This window comes from Dasypus novemcinctus, chromosome 3 (assembly GCF_030445035.2).
Source record: "Dasypus novemcinctus isolate mDasNov1 chromosome 3, mDasNov1.1.hap2, whole genome shotgun sequence".
Classification (NCBI taxonomy): domain Eukaryota; kingdom Metazoa; phylum Chordata; class Mammalia; order Cingulata; family Dasypodidae; genus Dasypus; species Dasypus novemcinctus.
Window position 1 is genome coordinate 112,317,120 of NC_080675.1, and position 25,613 is coordinate 112,342,732.

General features: G+C 38.2%; 1 protein-coding gene across 2 annotated transcripts in view; it reads right to left on the reverse strand.

Annotated features, from left to right (window-relative positions):
- INO80 (INO80 complex ATPase subunit) overlaps positions 1 to 25,613 on the reverse strand; it is a 114,734-nt gene that overhangs the window by 77,644 nt on the left and 11,477 nt on the right. For both annotated transcript variants that reach the window (XR_011648411.1, XM_004481521.5), the window contains exons 2-10: positions 15,532 to 15,717; positions 15,115 to 15,284; positions 14,956 to 15,023; positions 12,633 to 12,794; positions 10,587 to 10,707; positions 9,301 to 9,515; positions 6,860 to 6,913; positions 5,484 to 5,687; positions 556 to 751 (exon numbers count right to left, since the gene is read on the reverse strand). Coding sequence is in view for 1 of the 2 variants with exons in the window: in XM_004481521.5 (XP_004481578.1) it covers positions 556 to 751; positions 5,484 to 5,687; positions 6,860 to 6,913; positions 9,301 to 9,515; positions 10,587 to 10,707; positions 12,633 to 12,794; positions 14,956 to 15,023; positions 15,115 to 15,284; positions 15,532 to 15,674 (1,333 nt within the window). In the remaining variant the exon portion in view is untranslated. The remainder of the gene's footprint in view (positions 1 to 555; positions 752 to 5,483; positions 5,688 to 6,859; positions 6,914 to 9,300; positions 9,516 to 10,586; positions 10,708 to 12,632; positions 12,795 to 14,955; positions 15,024 to 15,114; positions 15,285 to 15,531; positions 15,718 to 25,613) is intronic.

Consider the following 25,613-nt stretch of genomic DNA (forward strand, 5'->3'; position numbering starts at 1 on the left):
TTGAGTTAAGGAGAAAGAAGTACAACGGAAGCAAAGGGCTGCCATGGTCCCCTGCAGTCAAAGTCAGCTCACAAAAACTACCACAGGACTGAGCTCTACTGTGTCCTAATCCTGGGTATCTTCCATGGAGCAATGCCAACAGCCAGGACAAGTGAGAAAATGAGGATTCAAAGTTTTGATATACTTATCACCCCAATTCTTCCCTCCCTTTCTGAACACAAAAAATACCAAAACCAGTCTCTTTCTCATGCTTGTATCACCAAAAATGTTATGTGAAAGATGATTTTCTCTGCTGAGAAAATATTCACTTAATTCTTCTGATTCAATATCTTTTGTCTCTACTAGCAAATCAAAACACAAATATTTTCAAACTTGCAAGTTTTCTAATAAAATTTACTGTATATGATTGTTTTATATAAACACACACACTTTCTCTACTCTGATCAGTATTAGCTATCACTAAAGATCAAACTTTAAGCGATGATAATGTATATAGCCTTAGATATGCAAAAATGGAGGTTACTCACTTCCTCTAACTCCTGATTCAAGACTCACCATAATCCTCTTGTGTAATGTTAACTACCACCCCTCCACCAATGTCAATCTGTCTTTGGGTAGAACTGTCTTCTAGTTTCCTTAGGATTTCTTCCTGGATCCCATCATGACCCATGTCTCGTTTACGACTCATGAAATGGGCATACAATTCTGTCTGGGTGATTAAGAAGTTCAGTTTTCGTTGCTGCCTCTTGGCCTAAAGGGGAAAAATAAAAAATGAAAAACAGCCAAATTATCGATTACATCCAAGAAGTAGTTGACAGAATTCAACAAAGCTACTAATAGTATCCATACCTTCCATTCCTTTACAAATCCTTTATTTGTAAGAAAGGTAAAAACTGCTGATGAACAATTTTGTTATAACCAAGTCAGTGGTACTGAAAACATGGAATAACCTTCACTTGAGTCTAATAACATATGTTTGGCTCTCCTTTGAAATATGAAATTTTTTCTCCTTTAGACTTCTGTCTAAAATGTTCTTCTTCTTTGCTATACTACTTTTCTATAATGGCACAGACACACCAACTAAATTCAAACAACATTCTCTTTCATAACCCTGGGTATCACATTACTATTTTCAAAATTGTAAATGTGTCAAAAAAATTCTTTTTATCCATGACCAAAAGGCAAAATTCGTGACTGGGAGCAATAAATTATTCTGAAAGTCAATGCAGGAGGTATCTGAGAATAAGAGAACAATCAAAGAAAGAAAACACTCCAATAACAACTCATAGCTTGCCTATGATAATAGTAGCTACAAAACATGAATACAGAGAAAATACACATACATATAACTTTTTTTAAATGTGAGAAAACTAAATTCAGTGACTCTGAAATCACCAAGGAAGGAAAATAATTATTGGGTCAATAAATAAAACCATTCTTCAAGGTAACAATAAAATGAGTAAACAAATTAATGCAGAAGACTGAATTATTACATGAAATATAATATATACTATAAATATCAAAGAGTCATTATTTTGGATAACTATTTTATAATAAAACTCACTTGAAGTATATTTGACTTAACCTTCATCCACTTCTCCCAAAACAGGGGTTAAAAAGACACACACAGGTGGGGGGTATATGGGAACCTCATGTTTTTTATGTTTTTTTAATGTATTTTAATGTCCTTAGTGATCTATTAACTTTAATAAAAAAAAGTGTAAAAAAAAACAAAAACAAAAAAACAAAAAACACACAGGAAGCAGATGTGGCTCAACCTATTGGGCTCCCGTCTACCATATGGGAAGTCATGGGTTCGCTTCCCAGGGCCTCCTGTTGAAGGCAAGCTGTCCCGTGCCCATCTTGCACAGCAAGATGATGCAACAAAAGGAGACAAGCAGACACAGAATAACACACAGCAAATGGACACACAGGACAGCAAGCAAGCAGCAAGGGGGGGGATAAATAAAAAAATCTTTAAAAAACAAAACAAAACAAAACACACACACCCAAATAAAATAAGGAACATGGTCAAAAAGGACAAAAATCCCTAAGTGTCCTTTTTTTTAAAAAAGACATATATTTTCACACACACACCCTCCCCCCCCCGCGCTGTTTTTGCTGTCTGTGTCCATTTGCTGTGAGCTCTTCTCTATCTCTTTCTTTTTGTCTTCTCTTTCACTTTTTCTCCTCTACTATTCACTGGGATTTGATCCTGGGGAACTCTGATGTGGACAGAGGTTCCCTGTCAGCTGTGCCACCTCATTTCCTGGTTTCTACTGTGCTTCACCTTGACTCTCCCCTTGTCTCTCTTTTGTTGCATCATCATCTTGCTGTGTGACTCTCTTGCACGGGCACTGGATCACCACACGGCACTCGGCTCGCCACACAGGCACGCTTTCTCTTCTTTTTCACCAGGAGGCCCCAGGGATTGAACCTGGGTCCTCCCATATGGTAGGCGGAAGCCCTATCACTTAAGCCACGTCTGCTTCCCCGAAGTGTACTTTATAAAACAATGTGCTAGAATCTCTCTATAGTTTTATAGCACTTGAATAAGATTCAAATCAGAAAAAAAAAAGTTTGACAGGAAGCTGATTTTTTTTTAATTGGACTTTCATGTCCCAAAACTAAAGTACTATTATCAAGAAAACTTTTCCAAACTAAAACAATTAAGAAAAAGAATAACATCTCCATTCATAAAGTAATTACCATATGTTTAAGTGAACCAAGTAAATTAAGGGAACAATAAAGATCCATCAAAAACAGCTTGATTTCAAACGTTCAGAGAAAGTATCACGTAAGTCAACATAACCAACAAATGCAAGTTCCATCAGTTAGCCACCACCTCACAAACCTAGATATTAAGCCAAACTGTTTATAAGACTTCAAAATCTGTACCTAACTGTCAAATGCCTCTCAACTTAGCAAGTAAGTATCTCAACAGTATCAAACATTTACTAGCTCAGTAATACATTTATCTTATGTGCAAAGATGCAGGCTACCCAGGAGACTTAAGAGAACTGCGCAAAAAAATCCATATTCACCCTCAAAGACACGATAAAAGAAGGGAAAATCAAGACCTCAAAAGATGTCCAAAGCTCTGCTGTGACAGTAGTACCACCTATACCTGAAAGAAAACATCTTCTAATCTTGAGTTCCTTCTTTCTCCAACCCTCAACTTTCCTTCCATTCATTCCAACTGATTTACCAATAACACAATGATTTTATCCTCTTAACCTCTTCCCTTGTTTCTCTCAACATAGGCAGTGTAAATCAGCTGACATCAGGATTAGCTATATTACTGGCTGCTGCTGGCTGAAAACAGCAAAGCAGGTGCTGGTGGTAGGGGAGAAAACTGAACTAGTTGTTTGTCCATGTCCCAAACCAGCCCTAATTTTGGCACTCTGCCCTGATCTTGCAATAAACTGAAACTGGCCAGCACCTGGAACCAGGCCAAGATAAGTTGTTTTCTTTTTCTTCTTTTTTTTCTTTCTGTTTTTTTCTCCAGGGAAACACAGAGGAATAAGGCTGCACAGAATATGGAAGTCAGCATATATAAGAAGAAAGGAGAAGGTTGGAGGGAAGAGTTACCAAAATCATAAAAACAGAAACGGTGGACTATATTTACCATACTCAAAATTCATGTCTCACAAAAAACTTGCAATGGTCTCACTATTTATAAATCTTTGGAAATAGAAATGGTGAAAAGCACATCATAGTGTTTGTAACTAGCAGTGCTAATATATGGATATGAAAGTAGTTTAAAGGGAAAGTCTAAGGTAATGTATGTTACTGAAAGGAAAGCTAAAAAATGTAACATGGAACTGTATAACATAGTAAAACTGTGTGTGAAATATGAATATGGGTAAAATTGCATTTAAGACTGTTTTCCTTTGAAACTGAACAAATGGGGAAGCAGATTTGGCTCAACTGATAGAGCGTCCACTGACCACATGGGCGGTCCGGGGTTCAAACCTAGGGCCTCTTGACCCGTGTAGTGAGCTGGCCCATTTGCAGTGCCGATGCGCCAAGGAGTGCCCTGCCACACAGGGTGTCCCCGTGTAGGGGAGCCCCGTGCGCAAAGAGTGCACCCTGTAAGGAGAGCCACCCCGTGCAAAAAAAGTGCCCAGGAGTGGCACTGCACACACGGAGAGCTCACGCAGCAAGATGACACAACAAAAAGAGACACAGATCCCCAGTGCCACTAACAAGAATACAAACAGACACAGAAGAACAAACAGCGAATGGACACAGAGAGCAGACAACTGGGGGAAGGGGAAAGTGAGATAAATAAATAAAAAACATATCTTAAAAAAAAAAAAGAAAGAAATTGAACAAATGTATGTTAATGCTACAAGATGTTAATATCAGACTAAAAAAAAAATTATGCTAAGTGAAAGAAACCAGAGTACTACATATTGCATGATTCCATTTATATAAAATGTAAATATAAATCAATTTATAAAGATGAAATTAGATTAGTGGTTATGCAGGGCTGGGGAAGGACTGCTAAGGGGTGTGGAGTTTTTCTTTTTGGAGTAATGAAATTGTTCTAAAATATTTTGTGGTGATGAATGCACAACCTTGTGATTATGCTAAAAGTCACTGATTACACACTTTGGATAGACTGTATGGTATAATATATCCAATAAAATTGCTTAATAAATAAAAAAATAATTGTGCAAGAACAGTCAGAAAAGGAAAGCGGATGTGGCTCAACTGACAGAGCGTCTGCCTATCAAATGGAGGGCCCAGGGTTCGATTCCCAGGGCCTCCTAACCCATGTGGTAAGCTGGCCCACAAGCAGTGCTGCCGTGCACAAAGAGTGCCATGCCACTCAGAGGCACCCCCGTGTAGGGGTGCCCCACACGCAAGGTGTGCTCCCCGCAAGGAGAGCCGCCCCCCGTGAAAAAAGCACAGCCTACCCAGGAGTGGCAAAGCATACACAGAGAGCTGATGCAGCAAGATGATGCAACAAAGAAGAGACAGTTTCCCAGTACCGCCTGATAATGCAAGCGGATGCAGAACACACAGCAAATGGACACAGAGAGCAGACAACGGTGGTGGGGAGGGGAGAGAAAAAAACAAAACAAAAAACAGCCAGAAACAGCAGCTATGCACAGTGGGGGAAGCACAGAGAATGAGGGGTGAAGAATTTGTTTTTTGTTATTATTATTGAAATAGTGAGAATGCTCTAATATGATTGAGGTGATGAATGTACAACTATGTGATTATACCAAATACCACTGTGGATGAATTGTATGCTTAATTAACATGTATCAATAAAACTGATTTGTTAAAAAAAAGAAAGAAAAAGGAAAAAACCCAGAAATGGTCGACTACAGTCACTATTCTCAAAGTCTTGTCTCACAAAAAACCTGCGATAGTTTCATTGGTTAAACTCAAAATTTATGAAGCATAAAGCAGTCTCTTGATATGGCTGCAGCAATTTGGGTTTTAAAAAATTTATGCTTTTGCACTACCTCTCGCATTTCCTCATCCAACTTCCGCTGCTCTAAAGCTTCCTTCTCTGCACGCTTGCGGTGCTCTTTTTCCACCTTCTCATACTTCTTCCAGTATAGAAGCATCTCCTTGGTGAGGCGACGGGCACGAGGCAAAGTTTCCTTACAGTTCTTCTGGGCCTGCAAGGCAGCTCGACGTACTTCCTTCATGCACTGGTGGGCAAGCTGCAAAAGACAATAATGTTATCACAAAGAGGAGGGCCCAATTCGAGGAGCGAGTTCCCCATGGCTCTAAACCACAGCAGTCCTCATTTTGTTCTGTGCAAAAAGTGATCTTATTGCCATGTCTCTCTCACCCCCACCTCCCAACTTCTGACTGATGATACTGTAGAGTACTGTGACCCAGTCCCAGATACTTACTAGGAATGAGAAATACACAGGCTTATTGACATAGAAGATGAAAAAAGGCTCAACTGTATAATAACTAAGAAGATGTGCTGGGAGGTTACAAAGCCCTATCTCACACAACAATACCTTTCACTGCTTATTGTATGCCTAGGCACTATTTTAAGCTTAACATATATTAAACTAATTTATTGCTCATAAAAATCCAATGATGTGGGTATTATCATCACCCCCATTTTACAGATGAGGAAATGGAGAGATTGATTGACTAGCCCAGGGGAACACAACTAGTAACATTATCTCATCAGATCTTCACAGCCATTCTCAAAGGAAAGTGTATAACTGCCTTTGAAGAGAAGGTGTTAATATCACCACTTCTTATAAGAAAAGACTGAAACTCGGGAAGTGGACATGGCTCAACTGATAAGAGTGTCCGTCTACCATATGGAAGGTCCAGGGTTCGATCCCCAGGGCCTCCTGACCTATGTGGTGATCTGGCCTATGTGCACTGCTGCCTCGCAAGGAGAGCCGCCCCGTGTGAAAAAAGGGCAGCCCACCCAGGAGTGTGTTGCTCACATGGAGAGCTGGCACAGCAAGATAATGCAACAAAAAAGAGACGCAGTTTCTCGGTGCCGCTTGATAATGAAAGTGGACACAGAAGCACACACAGTGAATGGACACAGAGAGCAGACAATGGGGGGAAAGGGAAGAGAAAAAAAAAAATCTTAAAAAAAAAAAAAGAATGAAGCTCAAGTGGATTCAGTGGATCTGCCCAAGGAATGAGAGTGGGCTATGGTCGTACCCAAAAAGGTTCAAATCCCCGATATCTATTTTATTCATGAAATAGAATGAGAAAATATAGAAACATTCATAGGCACTATTAGATTTATTATCATCAACAGGCACAACAGACAAGAGCAGTAAGAATGGATCCAAAGAACAGAACATATTTCAGCAAAAGATAAAATAGAAAATATAAAACCAAATTTTACCTTTCGGCTATTGGTGAGAAACAGGTTACGAGCTGAGGCCTTCTGCTTGTTGGCCTAAAATTTTTAAAAAATAACATTTCACTTAGAATTTTTTCTTTAAAGTAAAATTACTAACATTGTCTTTAGTTATTAGAGGGCTAGAAAATAAAATGGCAAACCAACAATTTTCAAGATACACTGCTTCTAAAAGTCAACCTTATGTGCTATCTCAGCACTACATATAAAGCTACTTTAAAAAACATTAAAAATAATAAGTTAGTGCTGTGGCTGCCTTCAGTAGAGTCTTCTGTATATTTTTGGAAAGAATCCGAATCATATATAAGGCTTAAATTGGACTAGGAGTTTGTAACCATATACCCATATCCTAGCACTACCCTGATTCAAACACATTGCTTTCCAAAGCCAATCTTCCAAGAAGCTGAGGAAGCTAGACACCCAGAAACAGGAATCCTTAGCAGGGAGATGGCCTAGCTTTCCAGTTTGTGATGATAGCCCCACCTCCAGTTTGGGCAAATCTGCTGCCTCTATTACTTAATTTCTGCTACCACTTAAGTCTCATATTTTCCAAACAAAAATTCCAAGGCAGACCTAACACAAGATGACTCAGCACTCCCAAACCTGTCTCTATTTGCTGTGTCCTCCACCCTAGCTAAAAAACAAAACAAAACAAAACACCTCAATAAAAGAAACCTGACTTCTCATGATGATCCCTTTGACCCAAAAGATACAGAAGAAGCAGAGCTGAGTGGCTCTCTGGCTGCTCCAGAGCCCTCCCCACTGATTCTGAAAAATGAATTTAAAAGTTACACAGAGAGGGGCCTGCAAGCCATTTCTAACTATTATGTTCCAGCTCAGAATGTCTGCTTAAAGGAATTTTTTAGGACTTTAAAAACTTCCAGTTGCTAATTCTTAAGTAGTTGTTGCCACCTTAAAACCAAGTATTCCAATTGAAAAGTCATTTTTTATCATTGGAAGGGCATTATCTGAAGCATCTTTACAGAATAAAAGGTAATTAGAAATCAAGATCTAGGTACTAGTTATCCTCATTGCTATTGGGTTATCATTGCTTCTAGGCCCTCTCAGCCAATAGAGCTAGAAAAGAAATTAAAAATAAAAATAAAAATAAAAAAATATATATATATAAAATCATGAATCCACACAAACACAGCAATCTGTATTTCTGTATCTACCTGCATGGCTATATATTAAAAAACCCGAATTTATACTGAGTTCTGTCTGATTCCAGTCCACCTCCGAAGACTTCATTTTGGCTCTCTAATTTTTCCTTATTTACACTTCCTTCTTCAACCGTGAGAAATTCTGCTCTTGTTATCTATAATATTATTTACTTATATTTCAATTCTAGTAGACACAAAAGTAGTTTCAAAACTGCTAATGTATTCCTCCTGAGAAACATTTTTACCATGTCAATCACAACATTTACATATAGTTCTTCTAGTATTTAGCCTTACAATACCCAATCAAGAAAGTATTCTCCTCAGTTACTTTAGTTCTTTTCTTCCTCACTATTGTGAGTTGAATATGGTCCCCACAGAACATATGTTCAAGTCCTAAACTCCAGTACCTGTGATGGCTACCTCATTTGGAATTAGGGTCTTTGCAGATGTAATTAGTTAAGATGAAGTTATACTAGATTAGAGTGGAACTTAGACACAGACACACAGGGAGATCTAATTTTATCTTTTTCCAAATGGCTACCCAGTTGTCCCAGCACCACCTGTTTTAAAAAAAAATTTTAGGAGGCACCAGGGATTGAACCCTGGACCTCGTACATTGGTAAGCAGGGGTTTAAGCACTGAGCTATGCCCACTCCCCCCAGCACCACCTATTAACAAGTCCACTAATCTATTCATGTGCCAGTACCACAGTCTTAACTGTAGTGGTCTTATAGTACGTTTCAATGTTTGGTGGAGCTTTTCAGTGTTTTCTTAGCTTGCATCCATTTAACTTTTTCAATATGAATATCAGTTACAACTCCATAAAAGAGATTGTTGGTATTTCTATTAGGATTACACTAAAATTATAATAAGGCATTTAACTAAGAAAATGCAAACTGATGAATCTGAATAAAAGGTATATGGACATTCCTTGCATGATCCTTGCAACTTTTAAGTTTGAAATTATATAAAAAATGTTAGCAAAAGCAAACATACAAAGTAAAAGAATAAAAATATTTTTGAATCATTCATACTTTCTTCCAGAACCTGTGATTATTCAGAAACAACCAAATGTTATAAATTCTCTAGAAAGCATATCGTCTCTTTTAAAATAGTTGAGAGTATTACTCAGCATTCTATTAGATTTAACAGGTTAATTTCCTTTCTGAATTTCTATCTGTGAAATCACCTAGCTCTCACAGATGCTCCTTAGATGGTGAGAAGAGAAACATACTCCCCATCTACTATACTGGAGGAACTCACCTTTGGTAGCTCCTTTTTTACAATGCTCAGCCATACTTTCCTGCGACGAGCATTAAGCTGCTCAATGGATAAGTGCTTCTTCTTAGTGCCAGGGGGAGGTGCATCATGAGAGAACTTGGCAAAGACTTTGGTCTGGTGGTGGTGACGACGAGGGGATTCTTCAGAGGAAAGTTCTTCATCCCTTCGCCTTTTTTTCTTCACTTTTTTCAACTTGGCTGCAAAAGGAACAGACTCTCACAAGGCAGCATTTTTTTTTTGTTTCCCTTACACTCAGGAGAGAGCCACCAAACAGTTTTGTGAACTATTTAGGATTCAAAGTTCTCGCCTCATTTCTCCTGAAGCTGGCAATGTTTATCCCTTTATCTACTCAGGCCCATGAATATTCCAAGAGGGAGATCTCGCTACCTTGGAAAAGAACACTGGATACTCCTTGTTGGTTATGTGAAAGAGAAATACAGAATAAAACATGAGAACTGAATTTCTTTTGAACCAAACAATAGGAAAGGAGGTTTACAAAGTATCATGGGCTCAAGTAATAGTCACAAGGAAGTACACTTATTTCTAGTTGGTAGCAATGTAAGATGGATAAAGAGACTAACGGAGAAGTGGAAACAAATGCATTAACTGGTAGGACACTAAGAGTTGAGAGGGGATAATCATACATGGAACGAAAACTTAATTGGGGGAAAGGGTGTGAGGATGGGAAAACACAGAAATAAACAAGGTGTGGGGAAAAGAAGGGAAGAAGGCTAAAAAGAACCTTTTTCAGTAGAGTTCAGACCTTCACAGAAATAAAATTGACTTTGCTCAGATAGTTTAAAACGTTTCTTCCTAATTCTTTCCAGATTTGTAGCTACTTAGAGCTCAACAAAAGAGGAAAGGACAATTCCTTAAAACATATACCAAACACTAAAGAGGACCGTCAGGAGGTGATCTATTTTCAACCACCTCACACAGCAACAATTATAATGTATCCCAAACACTTCAAGTTCTCTTCATCATTCCCTATGGATAATCAACTTCTTCTCGTTCCCTAACATTTTCAGAATGTGTAGAAGAAAAAATAAACAAACTAATTGGTGTAAACCTTTGGCAATGCATCCATAGCCATGGTTTTCTAATTCTAAGAAAGACCATAAACTAAGTATAAAATAAAGTGGGTACTTCAGATAATAAAACAAATTTCTACTCTATGAATTATGTTCAAAGTTCAAAAGCAGCAGTAGGTTTTTATACAATCCTGCAATAAAGGATAAGTGAAAGTGCAAGACAGGTCAAATGCTCACCTTTAAGTTTCTTTTCCTCCTTGAATTTCTTTTTTTTGGGTCCAAGTAGGTGCCGCTGTTGTTCATAGAAGGGGTCATATGTGGAAAGCAGACCTGCACTGTAGTACTGATATTGCTGCAACTGAAGCAGGCAAAAGCAATGATGCTTAGAAGGCCTGTGTTCTATAGAACTACCTTCAGGGAACATTAACTTTACTAGAGAAAGTTGAGCCAAAGAAAATTAAAGCTCCTAAATTCAATATTCTCCCCACAAGGAAATAAATAGGGATTTAGTACAAAGTTAATTATTTCCTTGGCTTCCAAAACAAATTCAGTTGCTATATGCATAAGGCCAGCTGCTGGAAATAACTTAAGAAAGGAACACTATTCATACTTCTGCATTTCCACCAAAATATTTATTTAGTCCTGACATACATATGAGAGATAAAAATTGATTGCACAAAGGTCTTCAGATTTACTAAGGTTCTAATGCCTGCTATCCGTTCAGTCTTAAAATTGGTTATAATAGTCACAGTCATTCCAATTCACCAATCTATCAAATCTTTTCTCTCTCCATCTCCTGCTAAGAGATTCTAATATTATGGATAATGCCTTGGCTGCTAGAATTCTAACATATGACTAATGCATTTTTTCCATCTAGGGAATAGCAAATCCCTTCAAACATTTTATTTAAATTGATCCCCAAGTCTCCCAATAACTTCATCCCACTTATTACTAATAAATAAATGTGAATATAAATTAAAATGAGGTAGCCCATTGTTGAATCTCTTTTCTGGATTATAGCCAAATGAGCTGGCCAAGGACTGAAACTAGGTTAGAAGAGTAACAGAGGGAACTATTACAAGGTCTTCTATCCAGGTCAAAATTAAATGAGCAGCCACTGAGCTGTATACTTAGAATATGCATACTTTCCTATATGTATGTTTTACTTCATTTTTAAAAATAAGCAAATATTTCAAGCACCAAGTGTCTTAGTACTGGACTTTAAGGTGCAACTCTTTAAGGATGAATCAAAATGGCCAGATACTTTACTGTTTGTCCCCTCTATAGGTTTTAAATCTTTAGCATATTATTCAGAACTCTATGAACTAAGCTGAGACCTTAACTAATTGCTGAAAAGTTTTTAGGTGTTCAAATATGCTATTGCTCATTATGTACAAAGTGCCACACTTCTGACAAAAATCAGAGTGATTTGGTAACAGCATTCAAGTAGATGCTACTTAAAACAATGATCATTCTAATATTAGTGTATGAAGAAGGGAGTTTATCCAAGACAGAAACACCTCCAAAGAGCAATTACATTAAAAAACAATCACCAGAACGTAAAATGGTACACCACTTTGGAAAACAGTCTGGCAGTTCCCGAAACGATTAAACACAAAGGTACCTTATGACCCAGCAATTCTACTCCTAGGTATATATTAATATATACCCAAGAGAAATTAAAGCATACATTTACACAAAAATGTGCTCATGACAGGAGCATGATTCAGAATAGTTAAAAAATGGAAACAACTCAAATGTCCATCAACTGATGAAAAATTAAAAAACAAAATAAAAATAAAATTAAATTAAAAATCCAAATAATGGATTATTATTAACAAAAAGAATAAAGTTCTGATACATGCCACACAAATGAACCTTGAAGATATATACTTAGCGAAGGGAGCCAGACACAAAGGATCACATTATAGGATTCCAATGTCTATTCTAGACATTGCACTTCTGTAGAGATGGGGTATGGAATGATGGTTGCCCAGGGATGCAGATATGGAAAAGAAGAAGAGAATGTGAGGAATAATAGCTAAGCACTACAGGGTTTCCTTGTGGAGTGATGAAAATATGGAATCGGAAAATGACAGCTGCACAAGTCTACACATATACTAAAAACCAATGAATTTTACATTTAAAAATTTTTCTTTGGTATGACCATCTCAATAAAGCTATTATTAAAATAACCACTACCCACCAACACCAATACCTAAATATAAAGTTTAAATGATGTATCTGAAATAAATATAAACCAGTTTCTCCTGAAACGCTCACCTCCTTGTCTTTACTGTACTTATTCTGGTGAAGTTTCTTATATTTGTGCAATCGCAGCATGTTGTGAAGTTCTTCTCTGCTGAGATTGAGTTCTTCTTCATCATCATCATTGTCTTCACTCTGGGAATCTGCCTCACTGGACTCATCACTTAGCAGAATGCTCTGAAAGAGGGAAGAAATAGAACTATAACTTTTGCCAGGAAGTAATTCCTTTTATAATCCAATTATTTTTTCCAGACCTCAAAACGATGACAAAAATAGTTGAGAGACAGTCATTCCAATTTTTCTTATACTACTCTCTACCCAATCAAGTGAAAAACAAAAGGATACCCACTGAACATAGGGGACACAAATTATAGAACACTGTAAGACAGGCAATGCTGTAAACAGCAACAAGGCTAGAATGTATTAAGTATTTATACTACACATAAGATACTTTAATTAAGTGACAAATAACAAGGCAACAAAACAAAACAAAGACATAAAGAAAAAGAAATTTAGTGGTTAAAAAGGTAGACACAACCCAAATGTCCATCAATTGATGAACTGATAAACAAAATGTGGTATATCTATAAAATGAAATATTAGTTAACTATAAAAAGGAATGAAGTACAGAAACACACCACATGAATGAAATTTGAAAACTATACGAAGTAAAGGAAGCCACACACACACACACACACCAAATATTGTTAGATTAATTGCATTGATATGAAATGTACAGAATAGGCAAATCCAGAAACAAAGCAGATTAGTGGATGATAGGAGCTGGGAGAAAGAATGGGAAGTGACTGCCAACGGGTACGGGGTTTCTTTTTGGGGTAATGAAAATTATCTGGAATTAGGTAGTGGTGATGCTTGCATAACTTTGTGAATACACTAAAAACCATGGACCTGGATACGTTTTAAAAAAAGATTTATTTTACTTATTCCCCCCCACCCTGCCACCTGCACTTGCTGTCTGCTCTCTGTGTCCATTCACTGTTCATTCTTCTGTGTCTGCTTGTCTCTCTTCTTGTCTCCTCTTTAGCAGGTCCTGGGAACTGATCCTGGGACCTCTGATGTGGGAGAGAGGCACCCAATTGCTTGAGCCACCTCAGCTCCCTGGTTTGTTGTATCTCTCATTGTCTTTCCTGTGTCACCTTGTTGCATCAGTTCATAGAGCAGGCCAACTCTCTGTGGCACCATGCCAGCTTTGCTTTCACCAAGAGGTCCCAGGAACTGAACCTGGGAACCCCCATATGATAGATGGGAGCCCAATCGCTTAAGCCACATCCACTTCCCTGGACACTTTTCAAGGAGTGAATTTTATGACATGTGAATTATATCTCAATATGTGTAATGGCTAAGCATAAAGATTTCTCTATTCTTAGCCTAAAAAAATTTCACTGATATGAGACAAATCAGATTTTACAACATAAGCCTTATAAGGGACCTAGTGATAAAAATTAAAGAGTACCTTTAAATTACCCTGAGCTCTTCTCAGGGAAAGTATGAAACAGAGAAACTATTAGATTCGATAGAAGAAATGCTATCCTTAACTTGGTCTGGCCAATGACAGCAACCTTTTCAGAATGTAAATGAGATTATACTACTCTCCCACTTATAAACTCTCCAATGGCTTATACCACTGTAACTAAAGTCCAAATTCCTTAACATGGCCTACAAGGCCCTACCTGGTCAGGCTCTCTAACCTCATCTTCTACCATTCTCTTAAAATACTGTGCTCCAGTCATTCTAGCCTTCTTTCTCTCTCAAATATACATAGCTTGCTTCCTGTCTCAGGACTTTGGAGTTGTTCCTCCTGATAGAAATGTTCTTACCTTAATCTGCATATGATACTCTCTGATCAGTTGAAATGTCCTCTCTTTAAAGAACCCATTCATATTTGTTTATACGCTTACTATCTGCTTCCTCTATTAGAATATAAGCTCAAATGGCAGGAACCTTATCTATCTGTTCACTACCTACAGTATCTGGCAAGGAGGATGTACTCAGTCAACATTTGTTCATCAGGGACAGATGAAAAGTAGACTAATAGCTCTGATTACAGTGTGAACCAGTGAGGGCAAAGATCTCATCTGATAATTATTTTGTATTCTCCCACCCCTGCCCAGAGGTTTCTACTCAATAAATATGTGCTAAAATGACTTTGTTGAATCTTCCAGATTTTCTCTGTAATCTCCTAAAAAAAAAAAAGTCTAGAATAAGACTCAATCTAGAAAAATCTCTGCCAATCTGCAAAAATAAATTGATAAATTTCTCTTCTATTAGTAATTTTAGTAGGTTATTTGGATTATAAACATTCTTCCTTATCGCTTACCTTTAGCCACTTTCTGCTTTTCTTCAACTTGGAGAAGTTATATAAACTCCCTTTGTCAGATTTTGATTCTGAGTAAAGAAATATAAAAAATAAAAGAATGAAAGGGTGATTGCCTCAAGAGAACCAATAGTCAAAAGAGGGATCTCATATCCTACTGACCTGATTGGAGAACTCCATTCAGTGAGTACGTATTCAACATTCCAGAATTACTTGCTCCAGAAGTTTCACCCAGTAAAGAATTTGGAGGTTCTTCCTTAACTTGTATTAAAGGATCCCCAGACTGAGGCAGTAAAGGATTATTGTCATCCAGTCCATCTTCACTGTCATCACTATAAATTGAAGAATTTTAAGTCCACAATCACAGCTAATCAGCAAAATATTATAATTTAAGGTTAACAGAACCAGGCACTTTATAGAAGAAAATGATTCTTTGAATAAGGTTAACAGAATTTCACTTGAAAGGAAAAAGAAAACATCAAAATACCAAAAGTAAAAAAACAATTTAACCTAAAAATCTACAGGGATTATGAGAATATTTCAGAAATGTGGGAAGAATTAAAAGATGGAGTAGCATACCTAGAAATACTTCTATTGAAGATGGCTGATGTTTGTCGCAGGAAATGGTCCAATCGGAGGGCCCTTTCCAGGTATTGAAGATAGAGGGGCTTTGCCAGCTCAGTGCAGCCGCCATCGTCCCCGGCACCCAACTCCGAGGCCATAGAACAAATCTGTCTTCATGCACAAAGGCCTCGGACTACACGGCTGCAGAACAGAGATAAGCAGTGAAAGATGAAATACTAGTCATTCTCCCTTTCTCTTGCCCACTTGCTCTCAATGAGAGAAATCAAATCTTCCAGAACATGAGACATCAAGAAGATAGCTGACTGTAGAAATTTCATGATAAAATTCTCATTAGATGCTGCTTAGTAGTTTAAAGGCAGAAGTTAAAAGGATGGGAAGAATATATAAGAAACAGTAACATGTTGCATTGAAAAGCCGTATTATATTTCAAAATAGTTGTTTCCTTCTTCACTTTGTATTTATATTCATAGTGTGTGAGGTAGTCTATTTACAAGGAAAAAATACATTGGCAGAACATTTTACAATTTTTTAATAAAGTGCCATAATAAGATTTAGACATGGTTTAGAAAAGTAGAGCAAACAAAATAAAAATGAGGGGAAGAAAGAGGCATAGCCTGCATGCATTTTGTCAATTCATGTTGTCAAAGACATGTTACAGTCAGAATATATTCACTACAGGAAGACAAGATAATTTTCCCCCCAACTGTCTTTCAGGTAAAACCTTCTGCCTTATACCTTGTTATCTTGAGAGACTTCAGTTAAGTCAGGATTAAATAATGAGATAAGAGAGCAAAAAATCTTTCTAGTTAAAAGACTGTTAAAAATTCTCCCACAGATTACTACCAAGCACCAGCTGGTGATGCAACTGGAAAAAGACCTTGAATAAAAGGGGGGAAAGGTTAAGACAAATGAGTTTATATGGCTAAGAGACTTCAAAGTGAGTTGGGAGGTCATCAGAGAGGTAACATTTATGCACGTCTCAGCAGGATCTCAAAGACAGCCAGGGTGGATACTACCCCAAAGAGTGGGGCTCCTGGGAAGCGGATGTGGCTCAAATGATTGGGTTCCTACCTACCATATAGGAGGTCCTGGGTTTGATTCCCAGGGCCTCCTGATGAAGGCAAGCTGGCCTGCACAGAGAGCTGGCCCATGCCGAACGCTGACCTGCATGGCATGCTGGCCCATGCAGGAGTGCTGGCCTGCATGGAGAGCCGGCGCAGCAAAATTAGGCAGCAAAAAGAGACACAGAGGAGAAACAATAAGAGATTCAGCAAATCAGGGAGCTGAGGTGACACAAGAGATTGAGAACCTCTCTCCTAATCCTGAAGGTCCCAGGATCAGTTCCCAGTGCCGCCTAAAGAAAAGACAAGCAGACAGAGAAAAATGTACAGCGAATGGACATAGAAAGGAGATTACCAGTGCAAAACAACAAAGAGTGGGGGGGAGATAAATAAATCTTAAAAAAAAAAAAAAAGAGCGGGGCTTCTGGGGGCTCTGGAGACACTCAGGTCCTATGGTCATGGCAGATAGCTCCTGAGTTTGGTGCCTTGCCAGTTTGAAACTACTTTGGAGTTTGTGCTCCTGGGTGTGACAGAGTTGGACTCAGATGTGACTTCTCTACATATGCCTTTTCTGTTCCTTTTATCTGAACCTAGAGTTGGTGTCCATGTGCCAGCTGGGCCCTAGCCTCAGTGGAATTGCAAATCTGCTTTCCAGTTCATTGACCTCACCCAGGACAGCTAACAAGGAGATGAGGATGGACACCATCACACCAAAGGACTGAAAGAGCCTACACCTGCAAGCAGGGGAGTCCCATCCATCAAGCCATATGGGATTGAAGCCCCTTCTCAATTGGAGGTAGAGTGGGCATTGCCATCCCAGAATCCTCAGGACTGGGAAATAAAATATGGAATAGAGACTTACTGGTATTCTACTATAGACTTACTGCGATTTGCTAGCAATGGAAGAAATTATATCATAGATATAGAGACAGTGGCCACTGGAAGTGCTGAAGTCAGGCAGACAGAAAAAGAGGTGTATGTAATATGGGGGCATTTTCAGGTCTTGGAATTGTCTTGAATGGCATTGTGGTGACAGATACTGGCCATTATATATTCTGCCACAGCCTGAAGAATTGAGTGGGAGAGTGTAAACTACAATGTAAACTATAATCCATGCTTAGTGGCAATGCTCCAAAATGTATTCATCAATGCCATAATGAACCACTACCACACTAACAAAAGAAATTGCTGTGGGGGAAAATGGGAGGTGTGGGGAGCGAGGCATATGGGAATGCCTTATTTTTTTTATGTAACATTTTATGTAATCTAAGTACCTTTTAATAATAAATAAAAATACATTAAAAATTTTTTTAAAAAATTCTCCCACAACTGACATATACGCAACACAATTCCTACAAAAATAAAAAATCCTAGCAGGACTTCTTTTTTTTTTTTTTTTTGCAGAAATTGGTATACCGATTGACCCAGAATAGTCAAAATAATTTGAAAAAGAAGAAATATGAATTACTTACTATAAAGCTACAGCAATCAGGAGAGTCTGGTACTGGCACAAAGATATCTATATAGATCATTGGAACACAGCTGAGAATCCAGAAATGAACCCTGAGATTTATGGTTGGTTTTCAACAAAGATGCCAAGGGAAGTCAATAGGGGAAAGGATAGCTTTTCCAACAAATTGTGTTGGAACAATAGGATATCCATATACAAAAAAATGAGGTTAAATCCTTACCTCACAGTTTACACAAAAAGTAACTTAGATGCAAAACCTAAAACTACAAAAATTTTAGGAGAAAGTGTTTTAATTCCTTGGTGCTTCAATATATCGAAAGTACAAGCTATAAAAGAATTGATACAGGAAACGGACTTGGCCCAGTGGTTAGGGCATCCGTCTACCACATGGGAGGTCTGCGGTTCAAACCCTGGGCCTCCTTGACCTGTGTGGAGTTGGCCCATGCGCAGTGCTGATGCGCGCAAGGAGTGCCGTGCCACACAGGGGTGTCCCCGGCGTAGGAGAGCCCCATGCGCAAGAACTACGCCCCAGAAGGGGAGCCACCCCGCATGAAAGAAAGCCTGCCCAGGAATGACGCCGCACACACGGAGAGCTGACACACAACAAGATGACACAACAAAAAGAAACACAGATTCCCATGCCGCTGACAACAACAGAAGCTGACAAAGAAGACGCAGTGAATGGAGACAGAGAACAGACAACTGGGGTGGGGGTGGGGAGAATAAATAAAAATTTTTAAAAATTAAAAAAATAAAAGACTTAAGGGAATGTAAAGACTACATTTAAAAAAAAGAATTGATAAATTAGACTTCATCAAAATTAAAAACATTTGTACTTCAAGAGATATCATTAAGAAAGTAAAAAAAGGCCACAGACTAAGAGAAAATATGTGAAATCATTTATCTGATAAAGGTCTTCTAGGAACTATACAAAAAGAAATTTTAGAACCCAATAAGACCAATATAGAACAGATATCTCACCAAAGAAAATAGATGAATGGCAAACAGGCACATAAAAGACGTTCAACATTAATGAATACAAATTAAAAAAACAATAACCACTTCATACTCTCAGGAATTGCCGTAAACAAAAAGACAGGTAGTAATTACTGGGGAGGATGTAAAGAAACTGAAACCCTCCTACATCACTGGTAAAAATGTAAAATATTGTAGCCACTGTGGGAAACTTTGACAGTTTCTTAAAAATTTAAATACAAACTTAATATATGACTTAGCACTCCACTCCTAATTATCTACCCAAGACAAATGGAAAACACATGTCTACTAAAACTTTTTATGTAAACATTCACAGATGTGTTATTCACAACAGTGAAAAGGTGAAACAATGCAAATGTCCTTCAATTGGTGACTGGAACAAAATGTGGCATATCCATACAATGGAAAACTATTTAACAACAAAAAAGAACAAACTATAGATACATGTAACAATGTGAATGAACCTCAGAAACATTAAGTGTTTAAAGATGCCCAATGCAAAAGATCACACTGTATGATTCTATTTATATGAAATGTCCAGAAAAGGCAAAACCATAGAGAAGGAAAGCATATTAGTGATTAAGAAAATATATATTGGGAAGTGAATTTGGCTCAGTGGATAAAGCATCCATTTACCAAATGGGAGGTCCAGGGTTCAAACCTAGGACCTCCTGACCCATGTGATGAGCTGGCCCATGCACAGTACTGATGCGTGCAAGGAGTGCCACACTACGCAGGGGTGTCCCCCGTGTAGGGGAGCCCCACACGCAAAGGAGTGCACCCCATAAGAAGAACCACCCAGCGCGAAAAAAAGAGCAACCTGCCCAGGAGTGACACCGCACACACTGAGAGCTGATGCAGCAAGATGACGCAACAAAAAGAGACACAGATTCTGGGTGCCGCTGACAAGAATGTAAGTGGACACAGAAGAACACACAGTGAATGGACACAGAAAGCAGACAACTGCGGGGGGGGGGGGTGCGGGGCAGGGAAGGGGAAATAAAAAATAAATATAATCTTAAAAATATATATAGAGGGAAACGGACTTTGGCCCAGTGGTTAGGGCGTCCGTCTACCATATGGGAGGTCCGCGGTTCAAACCCCGGGCCTCCTTGACCGGTGTGGAGCTGGCCATGCGCAGTGCTGATGCGTGCAAGGAGTGCCGTGCCACGCAAGGGTGTCCCCCGCGTGGGGGAGCCCCACGCGCAAGGAAGTGCGCCCGTGAGGAAAGCCGCCCAGCGTGAAAAGAAAGAGCAGCCTGCCCAGGAATGGTGCCGCCCACACTTCCCGTGCCGCTGACGACAACAGAGGCGGACAAAGAAAAAAGACGCAGCAAATAGACACCAAGAACAGACAACCAGGGGAGGGGGGAAATTAAATAAATAAATAAATCTTTAAAAAAATATATATATATAGAGAGAGAGAGAGTAGATTAGTAAATCAGTGACACAGTTTACGAACTGACTGTAAATGGATACAAGAGATCTTGTTGGAGGGACTGGAAATGTTCTAAATTGGCATTATGGCAATAATCGCACAATTCTGCAAATTTCCCAAAAATTACTGATGTTCACACTTAAATCAGGTGAATTTTATGGTATGTAATTATCAGTCTTTATAATACTGAAAAAAATGTTGAAAAATGTTTGCTTCAATACTTTAATAAGTTCTGCTTTTCAAAGTGAGGCCTAACATGTATCCACTCCAGAAGATTTTTAAAAACTTGTTTTAAAAACAGCCAAATTTCTTAAATTACATATAAGTTAAAGTAAATAAACTGCTGCTTGGCTCCCTCCTGAGGTTTTATTTCAAAACATATTATATCTCATGGTTCTATTTATTTTGGCTGATAAAGAGAATGATCCTAATTAAAGAGGTATGACTATGAAGCAATATAGGGAGATTTAAAAAGAACTGATTATTTAAAAAAATTAATCCCTCAATAACTAGGCTAAAGTCAAAACCAATTTATCACAGTTGGAAACTTCAATACACCACCCTCATCACTGGACAGAACATCTGGGCAGAGAATCAATAAAGAAACAGACAGCTTGAATAATATGATAAATGAACTAAACCTAATACACGTACACAGAACATTGTACCTCAAAACAGAGGAATATATATTTTTCTCAATGCTCATGGATCTTTATCCAGGATAGACCATACATTGGGTCACAAAACAGATCTCAATAAATTTAACAAGACCAAAATTATACAAAGCACTCTCTCTGATCATAATGGAATGAAACTGGAAATCAACGGCAGGCAGAAAAAGGGAAAATTAAAAAATATGTGGGGATTAAACAACATACTCTTAAATAATCAGTGGGTCAAAGAAGAAATTGCAAGAGAAATCAGTACGTATCTTTTCTTTTTTAAGGTACTGGGGCCAGGACTGAACTCGGGACCTTGTTTGTGGGAAGCTGCTGCTCAACCACTGAGCCTCATCAGCTCCCCAGTAAGTATCCTGAGATGAATGAAAACAAGAACACAACATATCAAAACCTATGGGATACAGTGAAGGCAGTGCTCAAAGGGATATTTATAGCCTTTGATACTTACATTAAGAAAGAAGAAAGACAAGAAGCAGATGTGGCTCGAGCAACTGGGTTCCTGTCTACCATCTAGGAGGTCCAGGGTTCGATTCCCGGGGCCTCCTAGTGAAGGCAAAGCTGGCCCGTGCAGTAAACTGGCCCACACAGGAGTCCTGGCCCACATGGAAGTGGAAAGCTGGCACAGCAAGATGATGCAACAAAAAGAGACACAGAGGAGAGACAATGAGAGACGATACAGCAGACCACAGAGCTGAGGTGGCACACGAGATTGAGTGCCTCTCTCCCACTCTGGAAGGTCCCAGGATCAGTTCCCAGTGCTGCCTAAAGAAGACAAGCAGAACAGAAGAATGCACAGTGAATGGACACAGAAATCAGACAGCGAGTGCAAAATAACGAAGGGAGGGGGGAGAGAAATAAATAAACCTTTAAAAGAAAAAAAAAGAAAGAGGAAAGAGTTAAATCAAAGACCTAACTACACAACTGGAGGAACTAGAAAAGAACAGCAAACTATTCCCGAAGCAGAAGGAACAGAATAACAAAACCAATTTATCCAGGAAAGATAACAGTCTGTGGTCTTATAATGTTCAAATGCCCCCTTGTGACACCCAGTATACAACAACCCTGTTCTCTGATTCATCTCAGAATCATCTTTGTAGAATATCATCACTGCTGGCTGAAATGGCAGTCGTAAGGCATTCTTTTAATGCTAAAAAGAGGAGGTGATAAAAGCATGAATTTGACATATCACAGGAAGATCTATGGTATAATTTTTGAAAAGCACTGAAGTTTTTTTTTTTGGAGGTACCAGGGTCAGGGACCTCCTAAGGGGGAAGCTGGTGCTCAGTCACTGAGCCACATTGGCTCCCTGAGTTGGTCTTTTTTGTTTGTTTGCTTACTTTTTGTTTTTGTTTTTACGAGGCACCAGGAACTGAACCTAGACCCCCCCATATGGAAAGCAGGTGTTCAACTGCTTGAGCCAGATCTACTCCCCATCTCAGAAGACCAGTTTGGGAACCAATAATTTAAAGTCAGCTATCTGAAGAATTACGAGTTTAAGTTAAGAATTAATTCCTAATTTACCAAGTTACCTGTAAAAAAGGTTGAATAAACCTTTTATGGGAAGAACGGTACAGTAGCTTTAAAGCATTTAAAGGACCAAAGAGGGAGGCAGATGTGGCTCAGGCAACTGGGCTTCTGTCTACCATATAGGAGGTCCAGGGTTCAAAACCCAGGGCCTCCCGGTGAAGGCAAGCTGGCCCACACAGAGTGCTGGCCCACACAGAGTGCTGCTGTGCACAGGAGTGCTGCTCCACGCAGGAGTGCTGGCCAAAGCGGAGAGCTGGCACAGCAAGATGATGCAACAAAAAGAGACACAGAAGAGAGACAGAGGCACAGCAGGCCAGGAAGCTGAGGTGGCGCAAGAGAATGATCGCCTGTCTCCTACTCCAGAAGGTCCCAGGGTCGATTTCTGGAGCCGCCTAATGAGAATACAAGCAAACACAGAAGAACACACAGTGAATGGACACAGAGAGAAGAAAATGGAGGGAAGGGGGAGAAACAAATAAAAAGAAAGGAAAGGAAAGGAAAGGAAGGAAAGGAAGGAAAGGAAGGAAAGGAAGGAAAGGAAGGAAAGGAAGGAAAGGAAGGAAAGGAAGGAAAGGAAGGAAAGGAAGGAAAGGAAGGAAGGAAGGAAGGAAGGAAGGAAGGAAGGAAGGACTAGGACAGTCTGTGGCAGTTTATGGACTATAGCTTATACAAAAGGCCAAACATTAAGGGATCAGAATATCTGACTTTTCCTACTCCACTTTCCTGTAACTCAGAAATTCTGTAGCCCATATGCATTGTAACTGGATCTGATCTACTGAATCAGATCCACAGGTTACACTGACAATTAATTCAGCAGGACTAAGGCATAAAGAGCAGGAACAGGGCTAAATTAATGAACTCCATAATATTTTAATAGATGAAGATAAGACTAAAAAGGAAGAACAAGTTATTTTCACATGAACTCTGGAGTAACATTTCATTCACTGAGTCATTCAGTTGCTGAACTCTAAGTGCAATGTAGAAAACGGCATTTCCTTCAAGGAAATCTGTTTCACAGAGTGTTGACTTGAACACAAATAAATACAATTAAAAGTACACATGGGAAGTGACTTAACAGATGTATAGATAATGTGCCATAGGAGTTCAGGAAAAAATGATTACTTGTGGGTTTGAGAACATAATAAATGTTACACAAGGTATTTATGACTCCTACTGATTATCCATTATAAACATCTATTATCTAGGTTCCAAGAAGAGGGGGAGAAAAGAATAGAATAGATGGAAAATAAGGCATTTTTAGGGCATTAGAATTGTTCTGCATGATCTTCCAATAACATACAGGCCATTTTAAATTTCATCAAAACCTATAAAACTGTATGGTCCAAAACGTAAACCATAATGTAAATTATTGACCATGGTTAGTAGCAATGCTTCAATATTTATACATCAATTGTAACAAATGTACCATTCACATGTAAAATGTTATTAATAGGGGAAAGTGGAAAAGGGGGAGGACACTGAGTATATGGGAATGCCCTGTAGTCTCTACGTGACTTTTTTGGTAACAACAAAAACAAGAAAACACATCTATTATCAGGGCCAAATAAATGAAGTACATAATTTTTTTATATAATATTTTAATAGATGTAGATAAGACCATAAAGGAGTGACAAGTTATTTTCACACGAACACTGGAGTAACAGCAGATTGGGATACGGAAGTTCCTTTTATGTACCTATAACCAAATCACAGAAAATGAAACGTGTGATCATTTTGATCATATATTAATAAAAGTTAAGGCTTCTAACTTCTCACAAAGAAAAGCTCAGGCACTGAAAGCTCCACTGGTGAGTTCCACCAAAGAGCTAAAGGAATTAATATCAATCCTTCACAAACTCTTCCAAAATACAGAATAGGAAAGAACACTTAACTACTTATTCCCATGAAGCCAGTATTATCTTGATTCTGAAGCTAGGCAAAGATATCAGACGAACACTACAGACCAATATTCCTTAGAAGACAGACACAGAAATCCTCAACAAATTACCAAATCCAGCAACATATAAAAGGAAATATACCATGACCCAGTGGGTTTTATCCCAGGAATATAAAGGCTTAACATAAAAAATCAATTAATATTATATACTATATTAATAGAACAAAGGACAAAAACTACATGATTATTTTGATAGAGAATTATTTGATAAAATCTAGTATCTGTTGATGATAAAAAAAATTCAATGAACTAGGAATAGAAGGGAACTTCTGCTATCACTGTAATTGTTCTTTACTCTAGTTCTTTCTGCATTATCTTACTTTGTTGTTTAATAAGGAATCATGCAATACCAGAAGTAGTTGGAAGTCATCTTAGTACCATAATATTTCCCTTTGGTTCATAATATGAATGTCTGTACTAATGCATATAGTATAATAAAACTGCTTTTCTTAGGTTTCATTTCTGAATGATATTAAGTAATTAAAACAGATTTAGTTAACAAAGTATTAAAAATATGGGAAAATAATCCAAATACCAACCAAAAGGGAATACATTATTTTGTACAGAATATTGAAAAGAAACTTAAATTCTCATTTAAAAAATTTTTCTTCATAGCCAATAAAATTTTTATCACTCCATTTAGTTGAAATAAAAGCAACCAGTGACAGTTCTTTAATTTGTTCACTCTAAACTATCAAGATATTTTTTAGCTATTCTGCAAAAACTAACTGGGGGAAAGTTTTCATAAATATTTTAGAAAGAGGTAACAGTAATTAGATTTTGATAGGGCATCTATGTCCTGCCCACCACAACTATATAAATTTTACAAAAAACAAAGTCAATGGCTCAGTGGAAAAATATTTTTGCTTTCAGTAAAATGCTTAACAGCTAATCTTAACCATAAAAACAACTTTCAAAGTCAGTCTTAGTTGAAAATAAAGTTATGG